Below are 18,388 nucleotides of genomic sequence, written 5' to 3'. Positions count from 1 at the left end.
AGGCCGAGGCCACCCGAAATCATGACCTTGCATGAAACTCTTCTCAGGGTCCCATTTTTAAAATTAATTTCTAGAAATATATGCCATTTCATATACAAATTTTCAGTATAACCAAAATATATTTATCAGTAGTCCCAAACATTGTCTCTCTATATAAGAGATCAAATGTAGGTAAACATAGATTCTTTAGCAACTAATGGTTCAGTATGATGTAGACATTCAATGAATTTCCATAATGTAACTTATCTTAGGCATTTCCCTGACGGTCCGGTGGTTAGGACTCCATACTTCATGGCAAGGGCCACGGTTTGATCCCTGGTCAGGGGAGTAAGATCTTGCAAGCTGGGCAGTGCAGCCAAAAATTTTCTTAAAGTTTTAAATTAAAAAAAAAACAGAAATTTTCAAGATACTAAAATTCTGGACTGTTTTTAAGTAGACTTACCATAAAACCTAATTATTGTTTTTCTTATTCTTTTTTTCCCGATCTTTATTGGAGTGTAGTAACTTTACAATGTTGTGCCAGTTTCCACTGTACAACAAAGTGAATCAGCTGTATTTATACATATATCCCCCATCCCCTCCCTCTTGAGCCTCCCTCCCACCCTCCCTATCCCACACCTCTAGGTCATCATCAATCATCGAGTTGATCTCCTAATTATTCTTAAAATGTATACCCAAAAGCTTTTGTCCCATTTATCTCTATTTCATCATGAAAATATGAAAATATTAACATACCGACTTAATTTTCCTGTTGATAAGTTTTATAACAGAAATACCGTAAACCTAGGTACAACTGATGTTGGGGGACCTTGGCCTGCAGTGGCTCGAAAGCAGGATTTTGGTTCCCGGCCAGAGATTGAAGTCAGGCCGAGGCAGTGAGAGTGCTGAATTCTAGCCACTAGACCAGTGGCCAGTGACGAGGCCCTGGCCCATACAGCTTTGCAGAAAATGAATGTCCACACAGAAATGGAAAGTTGTAAAACAAGTGAAGTGTTTATTAGGAGGAAAAAGAGTAGGTGTGGGTAGACACATGGGCGGGCTCAGAGACAGAGTCCCGCCCTCATGGTAGTTTGAATCAGTTATATGGGGTACAACTTAAACTTACACAATGTTACATGTCAATTTCCTCTCAATAAAGCTGGGATGCGGGGACATACCTTTCCTCTAGACTTCTTGCTATTTTCAGATCAGGCTGCTGCAGGACCATGCCCACAAGCTTCCTAGAAACCCTCTTCTGTAGCTGGGAAGCTCGTCTACACACTGCCTCACATGTTTGACCCTTTAACAAAAGGTCATAAAGCACACCTTTAATCTGATTTATACTCACAGGCTGTTTTTGACATTGACAATCTTTTGTGGTTGGAGAGACTGGATGTGAGAAGACCCTTTCTTTCCCAACCTAGCAAGTCATAGTCCCTCTATGTTTCCTCTCCATTCTTCTGGAAAGTCAGCCAATTCCTCCTATAGGTCAACCTTTTTTGCTACACCTTATCATACTCATTGGTGAGTAATCCGCATTATGCCTGGGTATCTCCTTAGGCAAATACTTTCTATGTCTGTTTCTAGTTCTATTTCTGGGTAATCACAGGGGACAGCCTGCCTATTGTTTCACTACATCATAACATGAGTTATCATATTTTCTGTTCTGATAACATTTCCTCACTGTTTTCCCTACGTCTTTTAGTTTTCCTTAGGGCACTACCCAACTCCTGATACCAATTTCTGGAGCAGTTATCTATTGCTACAATAACGTTGCATGGCAAATCACATCAAGCATTTATTTAGTCTATGAGCCTAAAAGTCAACTGCTAGCTCAGCTGGGGACTGACTGATCTTCCCCCCCCGAGCCAACCAGAGGTTGAACCCGCACCCCAGCAATGAAAGCACCGGGTCCTACCCACAAGACCGCCAGGGAATTCCCAGGACTGACTGATCTTGAATGCCTTGTCTCAGACCACTCTCTTCAGTCCCAAATTGCCTTCCACCATCCAGCAAACTGCTCCACAGTTGTTCCCATGGTTGAGACAAGAGTCTAAGAGAGAACGGAAGCACGAAATGCCTCTCGAGGCCCAGTCTCAAAACAGATACACTATCATTTGTGCCACATCCTATTGGTCAAAGCAAGGCACAAGGCCAGCTCAGATTCAAGGGATGGAGGAAAAGAAGCTACCTCTTGATGGGAAGAGCTGCAAACTCATATTACAAAGGGTGTAGAAACAGAGAGGATGGAGAATTGGAATGAATCTAGCACAGTAGCAGTCTTGGGAAAAGAGACAAGGCTTGTAACATCATGTTTAGCCCTCACGGCAGCATTAAATATCTCGGGAGAGAGAGGCAAATCTGTACCTACCTGTATCTACCATTAAGCCAGCTCAAGCCCATCGAGAGAGCAGATGTAAGGCCTAGGATACTCAGGGGTAATAAAGAGGCAAGAATGACATCATGATTCCCCCAATTCTCTTAAGCCAGGTGCAGATTCTGAGTTGTGGTTTCATCCCATAGCCATAAAATTACTGATTTAGGTCAACATGGGTATGCATCCTTTAAAGGACATCTTCGTTCACAGTAAGGACAAATTTCCCACCAGTGCTATTTATTACAGGCTTTGGCAGCCTTTGGGAGAAGCAGATTCCGTCCCTTTCCTTACAAAACTCTTCACCTCCTCTTTTCTTTCATCTTTATTGGAGTTTAATTGCTTTACAGTGTTGGGTTACTTTTTGCTGTACAACAAAGTGAATCAGCTATATGTATACATATATCCCCACATTCCCTCCCTCTTGAGCTTCCCTCCCACCATCTCCATCCCACCCTTCTCGGTTGTCACAAAGCATGGAGCTCATCTCCCTGTGCTATGCGGCAGCTTCCCAGTAGCTATCTGTATTACATTTGGTAGTGCATACATGTCAGTGCTATGCTCTCACTACGTCCCAGCCTCCCATTCCCCACCCTCCATGTCCTCAAGTCCGTTCTCTACACCTGTCTCTCTGTTCCTGCCCTGCCACTAGATTCATCAATACCATTTGTCTAGATTCCATATTCATCTCCTCTCTTAAAATGTTAAGTGTATGACCATGGGTTTAAATTCTCTATGTTTTCCCGTAAAAATATACCAGCGTGGAGCCCCTGATATCAGCTCCCTTAATTGTTGAGTCTGCAGCATGACTGAAACTGTCCTCCGATGATTCTGAAATGCTGGCAGTGAGTCAGAGACAAAGATGCTGCAGCCGCTACACAGGAACAGTCTTGGGAGCAATAGCTAACCTGGAAGCTGTCTCAAATTTTTCCTTTCGTCTCCCCACATGAGCACTTCTGTTTAATACACCATAATTTTGTTTAGAGCTATTCCTGTCTCTGGATAATGGGAGGGTCAAAAGGCAGGATGATATCTGCCTCCAGAGGATTACACCAAATTACTACAATTTCTAGTTCCCCTTCGCTTCATGTAAGTTATTACAGAAGCCTAGGAATTCTATTAAATATTTGTGATTTCCCAGGCAGGCTCAGGGTTGGAGCAATGGACCTTTGGTCTCCAAACTAGCCTGGGCGCTGCCTTAAAGGAGCCACACAGTGATTGCAAAGATGCTGGGGGGAAGCTGTGTTTGAAGCAGCAGGAAGGCTGGATGTTGTGTTTTATACATGTGGTACTTGGACCAGGAAAACAAAAATGCAACCTCATGATCCGTACATGACCTAATGCCTAGCTCCTCCTGACAGGGCAGAGAACAATGAGTCACTGGAGTTATTTGCTGATGCCCATGAATCATGGCATCACGATGGGGGTCATCACCAGCAAAATCAAGGGTGGAATTTCCTTACATGATGTTTCTCACGTTAATTAGAATAAGTAAAAAGTAACTAGACAGTCACTATTTAAATGAATGTTGTAATATTATGGGACACATGCAAATAATGGTAATGAACATGGATCTATCAAGAAAACGAACTATTTATAACCACAATGAAAACCACAGGTGAATCTCATAAAAATAATGTGCAAAAGAAAGCAGACACAAGAGTATGTAAAATTCAAAAAAGCAAGCAAAATTAAACTACAGTATCAGGAATGTACCCCTAGGTAGTAAAACAGAAAGAAAAGCAAGGAGGACTTCCCCGGTGCTGCAGTGGTTAAGCATCTGCCTGCTAATGCAGGGGACAGGGGTTCGATCCCTAGTGGTGGAAGAGCCCACACATAGCAGAGCAACTAAAGCCACACACCACAACTACTGAGCACACAAGTCACAATTACTGAAGCCCAGACACACAGAGCCGGTGCTCCACAACAAGAGAAGCCACCACAATGAGAAGCCAGTACATAGCAATGAAGACTAGCCCCTGCTCTCTGCAACTAGGGAAAAAAATGCCTAAGCAGAGACCCGACTACCCAACGCAGCCAAAACAAGCAAACAAACAAACAAACAAACCAAAAAACAAAAAACAAAAACAAAAAACCCCAAAACAAGCAAGGAAATGATTAGTGTACATATCAGTATAGTGATTACCTCAGGGTAGAAAGGAGACTGTAGTGAGAAGCGGGGGGATTCTGGGATGATAGAAATATGCAATTCCTGGACAGGAGTCGTGGTTACATGGACGTTCACTTTGTCATAAATCAGTCAGCTGTATATTTATATTTTGTGTACATTTTCCTGCATGTTACATTGTACAAAAACGATTTAGAGAAAAATAGATGCCCAGGGGAATTCCTTCGGGGTCCAGTGGCTGGGACTGCCCGCTTCCACTGCAGGGGGCACGGGTTGCATCCCTAGTCCGGGAACCAGCATCCCACAAGGGGGCAGGGCGCACCAAATAAATAAATAAATGTCGAAGAATAGCCAAAGCCATTTTAAAATAACACAGGAATGTTATTATAAAGCTTTAGTAGTTAAGAGAATTTTAAGAAAATACACAAATAATAAATGGAAAAGAACAAAGGACCCCACCCTACCCCCAAAGTAACCCATGAACCTAGATTATCTTGGTATATAATAGAGGTGGCATTATAATCACTGGAGAACAAGAAACTTAGGGAGAGGCATCCTAGGATGTCATCTTGGGAAAGCCAACCGGAAGCGACCTTGTGCGACTTTGCTTGGACACATTCAACTGGTGGAAATGCAACACACGGCTCGGCTCCGCCCTCAGACAATCTGGGGAAAGTTTCAGGTGTGCCGGCACTTCCCGCCGCTAGGTGGCACCTGGAAGCTCGCAGGCGCGCGGGGAGGACGCATGCGCCGTGCTCTTACGTTGAGCCGCGGCCCCTTTGGTCCTGCACGTGGGTTTCCACACGCAGCGTGGACCCGCGTGCACAGCGCTGACGCACGCGCATTTCCGTGCACACCACTAATCGCGCCGTACCGGTTTGCCAGGTTTTGTGAGGGCGGCCGAGCTGACCCCGCGGTCCGAGATGTCCGAGCTGCCCGCAGACAGCAGTGTCCCGCCGGCGGGCGCGGCGAATGACCACGGCGACGTCCCGCAGGCGGAGGTAGGCGGCGGGCGGCGGGCGGCGGCCCCGGCGCAGCCTGTGGAGGCCAGCGACCGTGCGACGGCGGCGGCCAGGGAAGGTCCGATGGCGGCACCTCGGGAAGGTCCAGTGGCGGCGGCCAGGGAAGCCCGCGTGGCAGCGGTCGCCAGAGTGTTGGCGGAGCCCGCGGAGGGAGAGGGTGCTGAGGCCAGACCCCGGCCCAGGCCCGGCAACGGCCCAGGCCTGGCTTTCGTGCCGAATCTCCTCCTCCCTCAGCATTTTGAGGCCATGAGAGTTTACCAGCAGGGCGTGCGCCGCTTCCTGGAGCACTTCGCGCTTGCTCCTGGCCGAATTCCGGAGCTGGAAGGACGGCGCAGGGGGTTTGTGGAACCCTGGGGAGCAAGGGAGGCGGCGTTTGATGCGGAATATCGGCGGGATCCTCAGAGGATGGATGCTGATATGTTAACATTGAGTATAACTCTGACTGCGTCTGCAGTTATCAACCCTCTGATACGAGAACTTGGTTGTGATAAGTGTACCAGTAGAGAATAGTTTCGTGAAGAAAGTACTTCAAGAAGAACCTCTGCGTTGGAGACAGCCTTGTCGCAATCCTGTAACCTGATTTGAAGAAGTCCGAGTATGTGAGAATAAGTGAAGGCACAGTTCGGGGGACAAAAGAAGAAGACTGTGGGGCTTGGGGGTCCAGGTCACCCCCACCTTTAAATGCTTTATTTTTCTTCCTTGTTCATACAACGGAATAAACTCCTGTGTATCCAGCATGCAGTTTAAACAATACCTTTGTGTTTTGTTTTCTTCTCTGTCTTAAAAGTTTTGCGATAACTGACATATTGGTTTAGGTGTTCAATATAATACTTTGGAAATTGCATATATTACAAAATGACCACTGTACCAAGTCTAGTTCATATCCATCACCATACCCAGGTATACATTTTTTTCTTGGGATGACAATTTTAAAGATGTTCTCATAGCAACTGTCAAATATACAATATATTCTTATCAACTATAGTCTCCATGCTGTACATTCTATCCCCCAGGGCTTATTTTATACCTGGAAGTTTGGACCTTTTGACCACCTTCAGCCATTGCGCCTCCTACCCCACTCACCACCTCTGGCAACCACCAATCTACTCTCTAGAAATACTTTTGTTGTTCAATTTCAGAAGTAATCTACGCTTACTCCTGAAAAAGTGTTTTATATTACAGCTGTATAAAACACACCTCCTGCCTGTGGGCTTACACTCCAGCCATTGAGCACAGGGTAGTGTGTTCCTGTGTCTGCAAACCTGTACTCACTTAGAGGCTGGCTAGAAGGCAGGTTACGCAGACAAGACCACCCTGTCCATGCGTTCTGCAGCTGCTCCTATCCTGGTTGATGGCTATGCCTTGGGGCCTCCTTAGGTCAGCATCTGCAGCTTTACGGCTTTCCTGTTTATAGTCGCATAGGCTTAGATGTTCAGACAATTTTTCACCTTCTCTTTTTTCATCCAGCTTTAGTGTCTAAGCATTGCTTCCTATCACTCACGTATATACTGTTATTATTGAAGGGTTATTGTACCTTCCTCCAGAAATTAGACAGGAGGTCCCTGATCAAACTGAATTTTGCAAAGAACAACGAAGTGAGACATCATTTTTACAGCCAATTTCGGGGATTAGCCAGCAGGAGCCAAGGCCGCTGCATTCACTATGGTCTCTTTGGGAAACATTCATTCCATGGTAATCAAGCTGGACACGTTTTTGTTTAGTAGATATTCTTAGAGCAGTTTTAGGTTTACAGATAACTGAGCAGATGGCACAAAGTTCCCATGTATCCTTCACCCGCCCCCTAAAAGTTTCTCCTGTTATTTTACATTGCATTAGTGGGGTACACTTGTTATGACACTATTTACTCACTTAACCAAAGTGACAGTAGAAGATTTTGAAGGCAAATGCAGAACATTGCAACAGATTTCTTAAGAGGTGAAGAAACTTTGCAATCTGTTCTCAAAAGCATCACTATTTCAAGAAACCTTTGTCCTTTTACCACTCTGGTAAACCAAAAGAAAACCAAATTCTAGTTTTGCACCATTTCACCTTTACTATTAACATACATTTATTTAATTAAATTTCATGTACTCTTAGTCTTGACTGAGGCCGAAGATAGATGGGCCCCACACTGAACAGCTGGAGTTTGTCCCCTGTGGACGGGCACTCCAAGACAAAGATAATAGCAGGAGGGAGGAGAAGCTGAACCCTTCCCAGATGAGAGAGAAAGAGACCATCTCTTTCTCATTATCAAGGTCAAGGAGACCTTGCCGACTACACGTGTGCAGAAAGGCTCCTCAGAGGTCAAAAGGGAGGAGGTGTTACCTACAGTAAGTGATGCCATCTGACCCACAGGCCTCTTGGCTAGAGTCCATCTTGGCTAAAAGACCCCCCAACACACAGGGGAGCCTCCTGAGATAAACCAAATATGGACTCAGAACCAGGCAAATCAAGATGATCGGCCAAAGGAAACCCAGAAGAAATGCCCCATGTAAGTGATTCAAACTACCTTGAGTGTGAGATTCTCTCTCTCAGTCTGCCAGTGTGAGTCTATTCACATGTACCCTTTTTCCTCCTAATACACACGTTTCACTCCTTTTTGTCTCTTTGGGGGAATTCCTGCTTCAAGCCGCTGCAGGCCGAGGCCACCCGAAATCATGACCTTGCATGAAACTCTTCTCAGGGTCCCATTTTTAAAATTAATTTCTAGAAATATATGCCATTTCATATACAAATTTTCAGTATAACCAAAATATATTTATCAGTAGTCCCAAACATTGTCTCTCTATATAAGAGATCAAATGTAGGTAAACATAGATTCTTTAGCAACTAATGGTTCAGTATGATGTAGACATTCAATGAATTTCCATAATGTAACTTATCTTAGGCATTTCCCTGACGGTCCGGTGGTTAGGACTCCATACTTCATGGCAAGGGCCACGGTTTGATCCCTGGTCAGGGGAGTAAGATCTTGCAAGCTGGGCAGTGCAGCCAAAAATTTTCTTAAAGTTTTAAATTAAAAAAAAAAAACAGAAATTTTCAAGATACTAAAATTCTGGACTGTTTTTAAGTAGACTTACCATAAAACCTAATTATTGTTTTTCTTATTCTTTTTTTCCCGATCTTTATTGGAGTGTAGTAACTTTACAATGTTGTGCCAGTTTCCACTGTACAACAAAGTGAATCAGCTGTATTTATACATATATCCCCCATCCCCTCCCTCTTGAGCCTCCCTCCCACCCTCCCTATCCCACACCTCTAGGTCATCATCAATCATCGAGTTGATCTCCTAATTATTCTTAAAATGTATACCCAAAAGCTTTTGTCCCATTTATCTCTATTTCATCATGAAAATATGAAAATATTAACATACCGACTTAATTTTCCTGTTGATAAGTTTTATAACAGAAATACCGTAAACCTAGGTACAACTGATGTTGGGGGACCTTGGCCTGCAGTGGCTCGAAAGCAGGATTTTGGTTCCCGGCCAGAGATTGAAGTCAGGCCGAGGCAGTGAGAGTGCTGAATTCTAGCCACTAGACCAGTGGCCAGTGACGAGGCCCTGGCCCATACAGCTTTGCAGAAAATGAATGTCCACACAGAAATGGAAAGTTGTAAAACAAGTGAAGTGTTTATTAGGAGGAAAAAGAGTAGGTGTGGGTAGACACACGGGCGGGCTCAGAGACAGAGTCCCGCCCTCATGGTAGTTTGAATCAGTTATATGGGGTACAACTTAAACTTACACAATGTTACATGTCAATTTCCTCTCAATAAAGCTGGGATGCGGGGACATACCTTTCCTCTAGACGTCTTGCTATTTTCAGATCAGGCTGCTGCAGGACCATGCCCACAAGCTTCCTAGAAACCCTCTTCTGTAGCTGGGAAGCTCGTCTACACACTGCCTCACATGTTTGACCCTTTAACAAAAGGTCATAAAGCACACCTTTAATCTGATTTATACTCACAGGCTGTTTTTGACATTGACAATCTTTTGTGGTTGGAGAGACTGGATGTGAGAAGACCCTTTCTTTCCCAACCTAGCAAGTCATAGTCCCTCTATGTTTCCTCTCCATTCTTCTGGAAAGTCAGCCAATTCCTCCTATAGGTCAACCTTTTTTGCTACACCTTATCATACTCATTGGTGAGTAATCCGCATTATGCCTGGGTATCTCCTTAGGCAAATACTTTCTATGTCTGTTTCTAGTTCTATTTCTGGGTAATCACAGGGGACAGCCTGCCTATTGTTTCACTACATCATAACATGAGTTATCATATTTTCTGTTCTGATAACATTTCCTCACTGTTTTCCCTACGTCTTTTAGTTTTCCTTAGGGCACTACCCAACTCCTGATACCAATTTCTGGAGCAGTTATCTATTGCTACAATAACGTTGCATGGCAAATCACATCAAGCACTTATTTAGTCTATGAGCCTAAAAGTCAACTGCTAGCTCAGCTGGGGACTGACTGATCTTCCCCCCCCGAGCCAACCAGAGGTTGAACCCGCACCCCAGCAATGAAAGCACCGGGTCCTACCCACAAGACCGCCAGGGAATTCCCAGGACTGACTGATCTTGAATGCCTTGTCTCAGACCACTCTCTTCAGTCCCAAATTGCCTTCCACCATCCAGCAAACTGCTCCACAGTTGTTCCCATGGTTGAGACAAGAGTCTAAGAGAGAACGGAAGCACGAAATGCCTCTCGAGGCCCAGTCTCAAAGCAGATACACTATCATTTCTGCCACATCCTATTGGTCAAAGCAAGGCACAAGGCCAGCTCAGATTCAAGGGATGGAGGAAAAGAAGCTACCTCTTGATGGGAAGAGCTGCAAACTCATATTACAAAGGGTGTAGAAACAGAGAGGATGGAGAATTGGAATGAATCTAGCACAGTAGCAGTCTTGGGAAAAGAGACAAGGCTTGTAACATCATGTTTAGCCCTCACGGCAGCATTAAATATCTCGGGAGAGAGAGGCAAATCTGTACCTACCTGTATCTACCATTAAGCCAGCTCAAGCCCATCGAGAGAGCAGATGTAAGGCCTAGGATACTCAGGGGTAATAAAGAGGCAAGAATGACATCATGATTCCCCCAATTCTCTTAAGCCAGGTGCAGATTCTGAGTTGTGGTTTCATCCCATAGCCATAAAATTACTGATTTAGGTCAACATGGGTATGCATCCTTTAAAGGACATCTTCGTTCACAGTAAGGACAAATTTCCCACCAGTGCTATTTATTACAGGCTTTGGCAGCCTTTGGGAGAAGCAGATTCCGTCCCTTTCCTTACAAAACTCTTCACCTCCTCTTTTCTTTCATCTTTATTGGAGTTTAATTGCTTTACAGTGTTGGGTTACTTTTTGCTGTACAACAAAGTGAATCAGCTATATGTATACATATATCCCCACATTCCCTCCCTCTTGAGCTTCCCTCCCACCATCTCCATCCCACCCTTCTCGGTTGTCACAAAGCATGGAGCTGATCTCCCTGTGCTATGCGGCAGCTTCCCAGTAGCTATCTGTATTACATTTGGTAGTGCATACATGTCAGTGCTATGCTCTCACTACGTCCCAGCCTCCCATTCCCCACCCTCCATGTCCTCAAGTCCGTTCTCTACACCTGTCTCTCTGTTCCTGCCCTGCCACTAGATTCATCAATACCATTTGTCTAGATTCCATATTCATCTCCTCTCTTAAAATGTTAAGTGTATGACCATGGGTTTAAATTCTCTATGTTTTCCCGTAAAAATATACCAGCGTGGAGCCCCTGATATCAGCTCCCTTAATTGTTGAGTCTGCAGCATGACTGAAACTGTCCTCCGATGATTCTGAAATGCTGGCAGTGAGTCAGAGACAAAGATGCTGCAGCCGCTACACAGGAACAGTCTTGGGAGCAATAGCTAACCTGGAAGCTGTCTCAAATTTTTCCTTTCGTCTCCCCACATGAGCACTTCTGTTTAATACACCATAATTTTGTTTAGAGCTATTCCTGTCTCTGGATAATGGGAGGGTCAAAAGGCAGGATGATATCTGCCTCCAGAGGATTACACCAAATTACTACAATTTCTAGTTCCCCTTCGCTTCATGTAAGTTATTACAGAAGCCTAGGAATTCTATTAAATATTTGTGATTTCCCAGGCAGGCTCAGGGTTGGAGCAATGGACCTTTGGTCTCCAAACTAGCCTGGGCGCTGCCTTAAAGGAGCCACACAGTGATTGCAAAGATGCTGGGGGGAAGCTGTGTTTGAAGCAGCAGGAAGGCTGGATGTTGTGTTTTATACATGTGGTACTTGGACCAGGAAAACAAAAATGCAACCTCATGATCCGTACATGACCTAATGCCTAGCTCCTCCTGACAGGGCAGAGAACAATGAGTCACTGGAGTTATTTGCTGATGCCCATGAATCATGGCATCACGATGGGGGTCATCACCAGCAAAATCAAGGGTGGAATTTCCTTACATGATGTTTCTCACGTTAATTAGAATAAGTAAAAAGTAACTAGACAGTCACTATTTAAATGAATGTTGTAATATTATGGGACACATGCAAATAATGGTAATGAACATGGATCTATCAAGAAAACGAACTATTTATAACCACAATGAAAACCACAGGTGAATCTCATAAAAATAATGTGCAAAAGAAAGCAGACACAAGAGTATGTAAAATTCAAAAAAGCAAGCAAAATTAAACTACAGTATCAGGAATGTACCCCTAGGTAGTAAAACAGAAAGAAAAGCAAGGAGGACTTCCCCGGTGCTGCAGTGGTTAAGCATCTGCCTGCTAATGCAGGGGACAGGGGTTCGATCCCTAGTGGTGGAAGAGCCCACACATAGCAGAGCAACTAAAGCCACACACCACAACTACTGAGCACACAAGTCACAATTACTGAAGCCCAGACACACAGAGCCGGTGCTCCACAACAAGAGAAGCCACCACAATGAGAAGCCAGTACATAGCAATGAAGACTAGCCCCTGCTCTCTGCAACTAGGGAAAAAAATGCCTAAGCAGAGACCCGACTACCCAACGCAGCCAAAACAAGCAAACAAACAAACAAACAAACCAAAAAACAAAAAACAAAAACAAAAAACCCCAAAACAAGCAAGGAAATGATTAGTGTACATATCAGTATAGTGATTACCTCAGGGTAGAAAGGAGACTGTAGTGAGAAGCGGGGGGATTCTGGGATGATAGAAATATGCAATTCCTGGACAGGAGTCGTGGTTACATGGACGTTCACTTTGTCATAAATCAGTCAGCTGTATATTTATATTTTGTGTACATTTTCCTGCATGTTACATTGTACAAAAACGATTTAGAGAAAAATAGATGCCCAGGGGAATTCCTTCGGGGTCCAGTGGCTGGGACTGCCCGCTTCCACTGCAGGGGGCACGGGTTGCATCCCTAGTCCGGGAACCAGCATCCCACAAGGGGGCAGGGCGCACCAAATAAATAAATAAATGTCGAAGAATAGCCAAAGCCATTTTAAAATAACACAGGAATGTTATTATAAAGCTTTAGTAGTTAAGAGAATTTTAAGAAAATACACAAATAATAAATGGAAAAGAACAAAGGACCCCACCCTACCCCCAAAGTAACCCATGAACCTAGATTATCTTGGTATATAATAGAGGTGGCATTATAATCACTGGAGAACAAGAAACTTAGGGAGAGGCATCCTAGGATGTCATCTTGGGAAAGCCAACCGGAAGCGACCTTGTGCGACTTTGCTTGGACACATTCAACTGGTGGAAATGCAACACACGGCTCGGCTCCGCCCTCAGACAATCTGGGGAAAGTTTCAGGTGTGCCGGCACTTCCCGCCGCTAGGTGGCACCTGGAAGCTCGCAGGCGCGCGCGGGGAGGACGCATGCGCCGTGCTCTTACGTTGAGCCGCGGCCCCTTTGGTCCTGCACGTGGGTTTCCACACGCAGCGTGGACCCGCGTGCACAGCGCTGACGCACGCGCATTTCCGTGCACACCACTAATCGCGCCGTACCGGTTTGCCAGGTTTTGTGAGGGCGGCCGAGCTGACCCCGCGGTCCGAGATGTCCGAGCTGCCCGCAGACAGCAGTGTCCCGCCGGCGGGCGCGGCGAATGACCACGGCGACGTCCCGCAGGCGGAGGTAGGCGGCGGGCGGCGGGCGGCGGCCCCGGCGCAGCCTGTGGAGGCCAGCGACCGTGCGACGGCGGCGGCCAGGGAAGGTCCGATGGCGGCACCTCGGGAAGGTCCAGTGGCGGCGGCCAGGGAAGCCCGCGTGGCAGCGGTCGCCAGAGTGTTGGCGGAGCCCGCGGAGGGAGAGGGTGCTGAGGCCAGACCCCGGCCCAGGCCCGGCAACGGCCCAGGCCTGGCTTTCGTGCCGAATCTCCTCCTCCCTCAGCATTTTGAGGCCATGAGAGTTTACCAGCAGGGCGTGCGCCGCTTCCTGGAGCACTTCGCGCTTGCTCCTGGCCGAATTCCGGAGCTGGAAGGACGGCGCAGGGGGTTTGTGGAACCCTGGGGAGCAAGGGAGGCGGCGTTTGATGCGGAATATCGGCGGGATCCTCAGAGGATGGATGCTGATATGTTAACATTGAGTATAACTCTGACTGCGTCTGCAGTTATCAACCCTCTGATACGAGAACTTGGTTGTGATAAGTGTACCAGTAGAGAATAGTTTCGTGAAGAAAGTACTTCAAGAAGAACCTCTGCGTTGGAGACAGCCTTGTCGCAATCCTGTAACCTGATTTGAAGAAGTCCGAGTATGTGAGAATAAGTGAAGGCACAGTTCGGGGGAAAAAAGAAGAAGACTGTGGGGCTTGGGGGTCCAGGTCACCCCCACCTTTAAATGCTTTATTTTTCTTCCTTGTTCATACAACGGAATAAACTCCTGTGTATCCAGCATGCAGTTAAAACAATACCTTTGTGTTTTGTTTTCTTCTCTGTCTTAAAAGTTTTGCGATAACTGACATATTGGTTTAGGTGTTCAACATAATACTTTGGAAATTGCATATGTTACAAAATGACCACTGTACCAGGTCTAGTTCATATCCATCACCATACCCAGGTATACATTTTTTTCTTGGGATGAGAATTTTAAAGATGTTCTCATAGCAACTGTCAAATATACAATATATTCTTATCAACTATAGTCTCCATGCTGTACATTCTATCCCCCAGGGCTTATTTTATACCTGGAAGTTTGGACCTTTTGACCACCTTCAGCCATTGCGCCTCCTACCCCACTCACCACCTCTGGCAACCACCAATCTACTCTCTAGAAATACTTTTGTTGTTCAATTTCAGAAGTAATCTACGCTTACTCCTGAAAAAGTGTTTTATATTACAGCTGTATAAAACACACCTCCTGCCTGTGGGCTTACACTCCAGCCATTGAGCACAGGGTAGTGTGTTCCTGTGTCTGCAAACCTGTACTCACTTAGAGGCTGGCTAGAAGGCAGGTTACGCAGACAAGACCACCCTGTCCATGCGTTCTGCAGCTGCTCCTATCCTGGTTGATGGCTATGCCTTGGGGCCTCCTTAGGTCAGCATCTGCAGCTTTACGGCTTTCCTGTTTATAGTCGCATAGGCTTAGATGTTCAGACAATTTTTCACCTTCTCTTTTTTCATCCAGCTTTAGTGTCTAAGCATTGCTTCCTATCACTCACGTATATACTGTTATTATTGAAGGGTTATTGTACCTTCCTCCAGAAATTAGACAGGAGGTCCCTGATCAAACTGAATTTTGCAAAGAACAACGAAGTGAGACATCATTTTTACAGCCAATTTCGGGGATTAGCCAGCAGGAGCCAAGGCCGCTGCATTCACTATGGTCTCTTTGGGAAACATTCATTCCATGGTAATCAAGCTGGACACGTTTTTGTTTAGTAGATATTCTTAGAGCAGTTTTAGGTTTACAGATAACTGAGCAGATGGCACAAAGTTCCCATGTATCCTTCACCCGCCCCCTAAAAGTTTCTCCTGTTATTTTACATTGCATTAGTGGGGTACACTTGTTATGACACTATTTACTCACTTAACCAAAGTGACAGTAGAAGATTTTGAAGGCAAATGCAGAACATTGCAACAGATTTCTTAAGAGGTGAAGAAACTTTGCAATCTGTTCTCAAAAGCATCACTATTTCAAGAAACCTTTGTCCTTTTACCACTCTGGTAAACCAAAAGAAAACCAAATTCTAGTTTTGCACCATTTCACCTTTACGATTAACATACATTTATTTAATTAAATTTCATGTACTCTTAGTCTTGACTGAGGCCGAAGATAGATGGGCCCCACACTGAACAGCTGGAGTTTGTCCCCTGTGGACGGGCACTCCAAGACAAAGATAATAGCAGGAGGGAGGAGAAGCTGAACCCTTCCCAGATGAGAGAGAAAGAGACCATCTCTTTCTCATTATCAAGGTCAAGGAGACCTTGCCGACTACACGTGTGCAGAAAGGCTCCTCAGAGGTCAAAAGGGAGGAGGTGTTACCTACAGTAAGTGATGCCATCTGACCCACAGGCCTCTTGGCTAGAGTCCATCTTGGCTAAAAGACCCCCCAACACACAGGGGAGCCTCCTGAGATAAACCAAATATGGACTCAGAACCAGGCAAATCAAGATGATCGGCCAAAGGAAACCCAGAAGAAATGCCCCATGTAAGTGATTCAAACTACCTTGAGTGTGAGATTCTCTCTCTCAGTCTGCCAGTGTGAGTCTATTCACATGTACCCTTTTTCCTCCTAATACACACGTTTCACTCCTTTTTGTCTCTTTGGGGGAATTCCTGCTTCAAGCCGCTGCAGGCCGAGGCCACCCGAAATCATGACCTTGCATGAAACTCTTCTCAGGGTCCCATTTTTAAAATTAATTTCTAGAAATATATGCCATTTCATATACAAATTTTCAGTATAACCAAAATATATTTATCAGTAGTCCCAAACATTGTCTCTCTATATAAGAGATCAAATGTAGGTAAACATAGATTCTTTAGCAACTAATGGTTCAGTATGATGTAGACATTCAATGAATTTCCATAATGTAACTTATCTTAGGCATTTCCCTGACGGTCCGGTGGTTAGGACTCCATACTTCATGGCAAGGGCCACGGTTTGATCCCTGGTCAGGGGAGTAAGATCTTGCAAGCTGGGCAGTGCAGCCAAAAATTTTCTTAAAGTTTTAAATTAAAAAAAAAAACAGAAATTTTCAAGATACTAAAATTCTGGACTGTTTTTAAGTAGACTTACCATAAAACCTAATTATTGTTTTTCTTATTCTTTTTTTCCCGATCTTTATTGGAGTGTAGTAACTTTACAATGTTGTGCCAGTTTCCACTGTACAACAAAGTGAATCAGCTGTATTTATACATATATCCCCCATCCCCTCCCTCTTGAGCCTCCCTCCCACCCTCCCTATCCCACACCTCTAGGTCATCATCAATCATCGGGTTGATCTCCTAATTATTCTTAAAATGTATACCCAAAAGCTTTTGTCCCATTTATCTCTATTTCATCATGAAAATATGAAAATATTAACATACCGACTTAATTTTCCTGTTGATAAGTTTTATAACAGAAATACCGTAAACCTAGGTACAACTGATGTTGGGGGACCTTGGCCTGCAGTGGCTCGAAAGCAGGATTTTGGTTCCCGGCCAGAGATTGAAGTCAGGCCGAGGCAGTGAGAGTGCTGAATTCTAGCCACTAGACCAGTGGCCAGTGACGAGGCCCTGGCCCATACAGCTTTGCAGAAAATGAATGTCCACACAGAAATGGAAAGTTGTAAAACAAGTGAAGTGTTTATTAGGAGGAAAAAGAGTAGGTGTGGGTAGACACACGGGCGGGCTCAGAGACAGAGTCCCGCCCTCATGGTAGTTTGAATCAGTTATATGGGGTACAACTTAAACTTACACAATGTTACATGTCAATTTCCTCTCAATAAAGCTGGGATGCGGGGACATACCTTTCCTCTAGACTTCTTGCTATTTTCAGATCAGGCTGCTGCAGGACCATGCCCACAAGCTTCCTAGAAACCCTCTTCTGTAGCTGGGAAGCTCGTCTACACACTGCCTCACATGTTTGACCCTTTAACAAAAGGTCATAAAGCACACCTTTAATCTGATTTATACTCACAGGCTGTTTTTGACATTGACAATCTTTTGTGGTTGGAGAGACTGGATGTGAGAAGACCCTTTCTTTCCCAACCTAGCAAGTCATAGTCCCTCTATGTTTCCTCTCCATTCTTCTGGAAAGTCAGCCAATTCCTCCTATAGGTCAACCTTTTTTGCTACACCTTATCATACTCATTGGTGAGTAATCCGCATTATGCCTGGGTATCTCCTTAGGCAAATACTTTCTATGTCTGTTTCTAGTTCTATTTCTGGGTAATCACAGGGGACAGCCTGCCTATTGTTTCACTACATCATAACATGAGTTATCATATTTTCTGTTCTGATAACATTTCCTCACTGTTTTCCCTACGTCTTTTAGTTTTCCTTAGGGCACTACCCAACTCCTGATACCAATTTCTGGAGCAGTTATCTATTGCTACAATAACGTTGCATGGCAAATCACATCAAGCATTTATTTAGTCTATGAGCCTAAAAGTCAACTGCTAGCTCAGCTGGGGACTGACTGATCTTCCCCCCCCGAGCCAACCAGAGGTTGAACCCGCACCCCAGCAATGAAAGCACCGGGTCCTACCCACAAGACCGCCAGGGAATTCCCAGGACTGACTGATCTTGAATGCCTTGTCTCAGACCACTCTCTTCAGTCCCAAATTGCCTTCCACCATCCAGCAAACTGCTCCACAGTTGTTCCCATGGTTGAGACAAGAGTCTAAGAGAGAACGGAAGCACGAAATGCCTCTCGAGGCCCAGTCTCAAAGCAGATACACTATCATTTCTGCCAC

At 45.0% G+C, this 18,388-nt stretch overlaps 2 protein-coding genes across 2 annotated transcripts; both read left to right on the top strand.

Moving 5' to 3' along the window:
- Nucleotides 1-5,404: 5,404 nt before the first annotated feature.
- LOC130837936 (EP300-interacting inhibitor of differentiation 2-like) lies at nucleotides 5,405-6,013 on the top strand. The gene has a single exon (XM_057710653.1). The coding sequence runs from the start codon at nucleotides 5,405-5,407 to the stop codon at nucleotides 6,011-6,013; it is 609 nt and encodes a 202-aa protein (XP_057566636.1).
- Nucleotides 6,014-13,547: 7,534 nt separating this feature from the next.
- Nucleotides 13,548-14,156, top strand: LOC130837935 (EP300-interacting inhibitor of differentiation 2-like). Its single transcript, XM_057710652.1, has one exon. The coding sequence runs from the start codon at nucleotides 13,548-13,550 to the stop codon at nucleotides 14,154-14,156; it is 609 nt and encodes a 202-aa protein (XP_057566635.1).
- The last annotated feature ends 4,232 nt before the right edge of the window (nucleotides 14,157-18,388 follow it).

The sequence above is a fragment of the Hippopotamus amphibius genome, chromosome 16, assembly GCF_030028045.1.
Source record: "Hippopotamus amphibius kiboko isolate mHipAmp2 chromosome 16, mHipAmp2.hap2, whole genome shotgun sequence".
NCBI lineage: Eukaryota > Metazoa > Chordata > Mammalia > Artiodactyla > Hippopotamidae > Hippopotamus > Hippopotamus amphibius.
The sequence above is the reverse complement of the archived record's forward strand: the minus strand, read 5'-3'. Positions and strand labels throughout refer to the sequence as shown.

Excerpts from the sequence above, each read along its gene's own strand:
- LOC130837936 (XM_057710653.1), top strand. The coding sequence starts at position 5,405 with ATGTCCGAGCTGCCCGCAGACAGCAGTGTCCCGCCGGCGGGCGCGGCG.
- LOC130837935 (XM_057710652.1), top strand. The coding sequence starts at position 13,548 with ATGTCCGAGCTGCCCGCAGACAGCAGTGTCCCGCCGGCGGGCGCGGCG.